Raw genomic sequence first — 6196 nt, 5'->3', positions numbered from 1 at the left:
CCAGGGCTCTGTGAGGAGGGTGCTTCATAATGTAAGCAAATATTCAAAGACCTTCTGAAGAGATGAAAGTCACTTATGACTTTACCTCAGAAATTGAGCAAACTTGTAAATAGCTGGAGAAGTTTTACCAGGTGAGTCTTATTGAGGATGTGTCCTGTTTTTATTTCATAAACTGAGCTTCAATAAAATGCTCAGTGGAATAGTACTTAATGGGCCTGGGAAACCTTATTGGTTCATAAAAAATCCAATGCTATTTAGCAGTAAACATCATTAGTCCTCAGTCAGAATCACTATTTATATATAAAAACACACTTACATGCAGCAGTGTTTTAAAAAATAAAGTTCATAATTGATACACCATTATTTAATTTTGCTAGCTATATCTACTTTTCTATATTCTGTATACCATCAGAATTTTCTAAAAACAAATTGCTTCTAACAAATAGCACATAAAGTTCTTGCCTTCGCTGTGACTGTTCAGTTTTAATTGGGACTCCCTCTCATGTCTTGGAGAAAATAGTTTAATCATAGTTTCATGCATGTAATTGAAATTTTACTTTTTAAAATACACATCCTGTCCAAAATCTCGTGTTTTCAGGGGAGGAAATGGACATATGAACCAATATATGAAGAAATAAACCTGTAAGGTATTTCAGCAATGCCTGAGGAAACTTAAGTATGAAACTATCTCTATACATATACCATTTCATTTAATTCTCACTGCAACTCCAAAAAGTAGGCATTTAAATTATTATGTCTGACTTCAAATGTAGCAACAGGTTATGAAAGTTGAATACACAAAACTAATAAGTAGTAACAAGAGGATTTATACACACAATTTTCTGGCTCCAAAGTCTTTGTGTTTCTTTCTACCATGTGGCCTTGTAGTTTCTTCTTTGAATTTTTTGCTTGTACTTTCAAGGGAACACAAGAGGCTATACACCTTACTTAGGGTGTTAACCCAGATTATCTTCATATATTAACCATTAACTTTCTCTGGCAACTGGCAGGCACCCCTGTCTTGAGACCTCCTCGTTTTTTTTTTTCACTGCTGCTAAAAGCTGATAATAGACTTGAGCTGTGCCTGCCTTCAATGCAAACAATATGTTTTTTCCTAAACTGTACAATTATATGCATTTTAAATTCCAGCCCTATTTGTTTCAAGAATGCCTCATGACTTCCAAGATTGAAAACTGAAGTTGACCTGACATTTATCCCCTCAACACAAATAATGAAATAAACAAAATGCAGAGTGCTGCTTCACCTGTCCCACCATTCCCATAGGGCATCTTAAAAATATTCCTAAGGGCCCTACAGCAGGCTTGAACAGATATGCTACCTTTGGTTGCAGACTTGGGGTCACTAAAAAACTAGAAGCAGAGCTAGGCACACTGATCAACAAAGCTTAGCACTGTTGGGAACTACTGAAAAGGGGCATTGCTTATGTTTTAATACACATAACTATCTCCTAAGGTCAACATAAAACACTTGTAAAATAAAAACCTGCTAGGGGTGCACACTAGGATCAGTTGGTGTTTCTTTGTAAATTTTCTTTTGTCCATAGTAAAATTTCAGACTTTAGAGTTAAGTTTTTAAACCACTCCAGCTGGTGCTGAGAATCTTAAAAATTCAAAATGGTGATTAAGCACTCCAATAAGCTGGCCAAGTTGGTTGAAAGATACATGTACCTTCCCAAACACTTTGAATATTTGACTTTTTGTTGAGATGTATGATCCTATTTGGGTACTGAATTGGCGATATAGCTTGGAAGTAAATCTTGTCAGTTGCTACTTTCCAAACAGAACTAAATACTTGCAGAGATGAGTATCCACCACTCTGAAATACCAGAGAAAATAAAATTTACTTTTTGCTATAAAAAATATTTTTATTTAACGACTAAGCCACTCACTGGTAGAAGAAAAATCAACACACACTAGTCCAGTTTAGTTAACACATTTGCTTTTTTTTTTATTTTTTAGAATATAGACTACATCTGGATTAAAAAAAAAAGTTTTAAATAAACTTAAAACATATAACAACTATGGAACCCGTCATCATTCTATGTACAACACGGATAGAATGTCAGTTGGTTCCATTTCGGATACATCCACTTTCTCATGTTATTAATTTCACTGGCCGAGAGGCAAGCTTCATACAAGCTTGTGCACTGCCAGTTTACACACACTGGGGTGGGGGCGGGGTGTCGTGAAAGGGATGGGGTGGGGTGCCACAGGACTACTGTACAGTGTAACAGAAAATCATTAATTAAGTAGTACCGGTTACCAACAGTGCAGTTTGTGCGCTTATCACAATGGAATCGCTGAAGTTTCAGAGCAAGGAGGGGATTTGAAATACTTAAGACAGGGCCACTGTTACAAAAAGAAATAGTGCAAACAGGAAAACTGATGCAATCCTAGCAACGCCAGGGCCTCCACCGGCTCAACGGCAGGGCAGGAGGGAGTTTGCGCGCCCCGCCTTCCCCGGCACCCAGCTCCGGGTTGCATCCCCAAGTGTGGCAACCCAGCACCGCGCCCTGGCATGGCTCCTTCTCAGGCCCTTTTCCTCCGGAAAGAACAGAAAAGAAACCCCAGGAAAGGCACAGGCTGAATGTGGGGCGTCAGCCCAGTCCCAATCCCACCAACGTAGAAGGCAGGCCCCCTCCTGGGGGGTCCTTGAGCCCCTCTCCAGCCACCAATTTCCTCTCTGCTCCCCAAGGGGGCCTTCACCTCACACAGCCCCACCAACCCCCTGCACATACACAGCCCAACTTTGCCGTCTGCCCTTCGTGCCCCACAACCAGGAAGAAAACAGCTGTTAAGGAAAGAGAGAGGGTGAGAGATGGGGACCGAGTAGGTGCTGGGCAGCTGCGGGCGCCCCGCCTCAGTGGCCCCAATTGCCGAAGCCGATCTCCTGCTTATATCTGTTGGTGAGGATGTTGGCTTTGCGGGTGAGTTTGGAAAGAACAGTGTGCAGACCGCGCAGGTGGTAGTGGAACTGCTGCTCCAGGTCTTCCTCACCGGCGTCCGCGCTCTCCAAGTGGCTCAGGTCCACCAGGATGTCCTTGGACTTCCAGGCGGTGCTCTCCTCGCTCCCTGACTGCGAGGGCGGCGGCTGGTGCAGGACTCCCCACTCGATGTCGTTGCGGATGGACTTGAGCAGCACATAGTGGCTGTACATGTCCCGGGAGGGCGCGAAAAAGCTGCCGTTGGCGCTGCCCGGGCTGGGGGTCGGGGTCGTGCGCTCCTCCAGGCAGCTGCCACTGCCGCCTACCTCCACGCCGACGTCGTTGTCTAGCCCGGACTCCGCCAGGGGCACGTCGCGCAGCAGGCTGGGCACCATCACCGTCTGGTCCATGTTGTTCACGGCACCGATGAAGCGGTTCATGGCGTTGAAGAGCGAGTGCTTCTGGTTATAGGTGTCGCAGATTTGCATCATGGTGGCAGCGCGGGAGTCGAAATGCAAGGGTACAGGGATGGCCGGCCCGGGCAAGGGGGGCGCCCGCCTTCAAGCACTCTCTGAGGCCCTCGCAGGGAGAACAGCTATAGCTAGCGAGGCGGGATTCCCACCTCCTCCTCCGCCCTCTCCAACTCTCGTCTTTCTCGCAGCCCGGCCCTGCTTGATGCGCGTTTTCTCCTAGCTTTGGCGTCCGGAAGCTCTCGATGGCGGTGGGTGGTCGATGGGTCGAGCCTTGCCTGATTGGGAGACAGGGACGAAAGAACAGGAAGATTATTCACCCTGTTAGCGCGCTCAGAGCCCCTGCCCGCGCGCTCCTCCCTCTCTGGCAACTGCTAGCCCGGGACGGCGCCAGGGTGGCTCCCTGCGACCAGATGGTCCCACCTCTTCACCTGCTAGTTGAGGGTCACGGAGAGAAAGGATCTACCCCTCTCCCCAGCTTCTCCCTCCGAAAAACCTGAGCTCAAGCATCCACGCTGGCCGGCGCAGCGATGGGGCGAGGGCACCCACCCACCTTCTCTTGTGCCTCGAGATCCCCCGCTCCTTAGCAGCTCAGTGTTTTTTCTGCGGGCAGCTGCTGGCCAAGGGCGCTGCTTCGGTCAGTGGCAGATGCGTCAGCCCCCTACCCATCCCAGGTGCCCAATTTATAGTCCAGGAAAGGTGTCGGCGTCGTCCTGTGCCACCCCCGGTGTCTCCTCCTCTTGCCTCCCCCAGCAGCGCCCAGATAAAAGGCCCCAGCCTAGATGACCGCGAGTAACACTCGCCCGGCCCTTTCTACAGTGGGGGCGGGGCGCGCCTGGCCAGCTCCGCCTCTCGCCTGATACCCCAGCTGAGGGAGGGCGCCCGGGCAGGGCAGGGCAAGGCAAGGCAGGGCCAAGGGGGATGGAGCAGCGGCGCCCCGCCAACACCAAGCCCAGGGCAAGCCGGCTGGGGGAGGGCCAGGCACAGCACCGAAAGCGCCCGTGTCACGACCGTCGGGAGGCCGGGCTGGTGCGCCGGTGCTGGGCGGGCCTGGCGCGCGCTTGCCGGGTGGGATGACCGGAATGCACGTGTCCGGGTTGCAAAGTGAGCCCTCAACCCCAAATCTGGAGTGATGGCAGCCTGGAAACTGATGCCTCAGTTTATTATTAGCCACCGGGGAAGTGGGACCCGCAGCTGCCCCAACTACATCCTGGGACTCTTATGTAAGAAGGGTGGCTGGACATGCCTGGTGCACGTGGACGAGCAGTGCTCCCGCCATGGTCAGCTGCTGGGGGAGGGGAGGTCAGAGGCTTTTGCCTCTCCTGGCAGGGTCTTTCCCAATCTTTCCTACAACAACTGCTGCCAGGAATGAAGAGCAGTCTACTTTTTTCGAGAGTAGAACATGGCAATGGAGAGAAATGATGTTGGAAAGACCATCGGGGCCCATGTAACCTTTTGGCTGCCCAAAGCTAGTTAGGCCTGGTGTTGGATGTCTCTGATTTAACCGAAAAGTGGAGATGTGACCAATAATTTTTTGAGAGCGTGTGTGTAACATAGGTCTTTCAAAAGATAGTTCTTAAGCACAGGGTCACTTAACAGGGCATAAGCTATGTACCAAATCCCTGGATGTAACTTTTAAGAGCCTTGCACCTTAAGTTTCACTTTGGGGACTTCCAAACCATAACCCATTTTTGTTTTCCCATCCTACACCCTTGCCAAGTCCCTCACTCACCAGTCTTTTACAGTCCTACAGATAATCATGACTGAAGCTTCTAATTTTAAATCCCTTGCCCCTAAAATCTTGGAGGGAGGGGTCCTTAGTACAGTATTTTCCAACAGGACCCAAAGTGTCAAAAACAAGTATGTAATAGAAGGATTTCTTTATCTTCCTCTTTCTTTCACTTTAAAGACCTATACTTAAATGACTTATACATAAGTATTTTCCATGACAAACCATTTTCCTAATTGTATTCTGAATAAAAGATGACTTGGTGCAAACAGAATGAAAGTCTGGAATCCAGTCTGGGAGACCAGCCCCTTCTCAACCTAGATCATTCTAATCTGTAAAACTGAGACGTTACTTGCTTGTCGACCTATTTTGAGATCGATGGAAAGAAGCGTTATATAAAATTTAAAAAATATTAAAATAATCTCACCCTTCCTTTTTGCATACATGGAGACTTAGAAACTTTTCAGCCCGTTTCCTTGTCAATAAAACTGGAGTTTCTCCCACGGACTGTACCAAGGATTTCGGTTAAGTAGAATGGATGTAAAAATCATTATGTAAATTGAAAAGTACTTTACAAAGATTAATTGTATTTAGTATAGGACCTCATAACATAACGCTGTTTATTCCTTACAAAATGTGGAAATGGGCCATGAAGAGCCACAGATCCTCTACCCCTCCCCCTCCCGCCCCCCAGTGCTTAGGCAGCACTAAAGTATAAAATAGCTCAGGATGGTTTTAAAACCTTATGCCCAGAGACAGAAAGATCATGCGTTATAAGAGGAAAACTTGAGAAAAACAAATATCCAATTTCAGTAGTTGATCTCATAAATTAAAACGTCTTTTATTCCTCATCCCAAACCCTCTTGATATTTTAAGTTAGGAATGCGTCCGCTTGAAAACTCAGCACTCAGATTTATTAAATGCTGTGATCCTGCCCTCGTTTTCTCTTCTACCCAGTTCCAATACAGTGTGATTAGTAACTGACGAAAACGGAAAACCAAGTGCTCTAGCAAAAGGATCCCATCCCGAGAAAAAAGTCCAGCTTGAGAGAAA

The 6196-nt window shown here is 47.3% G+C and overlaps 1 protein-coding gene across 1 annotated transcript; it reads right to left on the bottom strand.

Moving 5' to 3' along the window:
* Positions 1–1942: 1942 nt before the first annotated feature.
* On the bottom strand, positions 1943–4195 carry Mid1ip1 (MID1 interacting protein 1). The gene is made up of 2 exons (XM_046465051.2): positions 3968–4195; positions 1943–3692 (listed from the first exon to the last, which is right to left on the bottom strand). The coding sequence occupies exon 2, from the start codon at positions 3433–3435 to the stop codon at positions 2881–2883; it is 555 nt and encodes a 184-aa protein (XP_046321007.1). The 5' UTR covers positions 3436–3692; positions 3968–4195; the 3' UTR covers positions 1943–2880.
* Between the last annotated feature and the right edge of the window lie 2001 nt (positions 4196–6196).

This window comes from Marmota monax, unplaced genomic scaffold (genome assembly GCF_021218885.2).
Source record: "Marmota monax isolate L192 unplaced genomic scaffold, Marmota_monax_Labrador192_F-V1.1 WCK01_AAM20220418_F8-fsc00158, whole genome shotgun sequence".
Taxonomy (NCBI): Eukaryota; Metazoa; Chordata; class Mammalia; order Rodentia; family Sciuridae; genus Marmota; species Marmota monax.
The sequence above is the reverse complement of the archived record's forward strand: the minus strand, read 5'-3'. Positions and strand labels throughout refer to the sequence as shown.

What these genes read in the sequence shown, in the direction of transcription:
- Mid1ip1 (XM_046465051.2), bottom strand. Translation starts at nt 3,435, where the DNA reads ATGATGCAAATCTGCGACACCTATAACCAGAAGCACTCGCTCTTCAAC.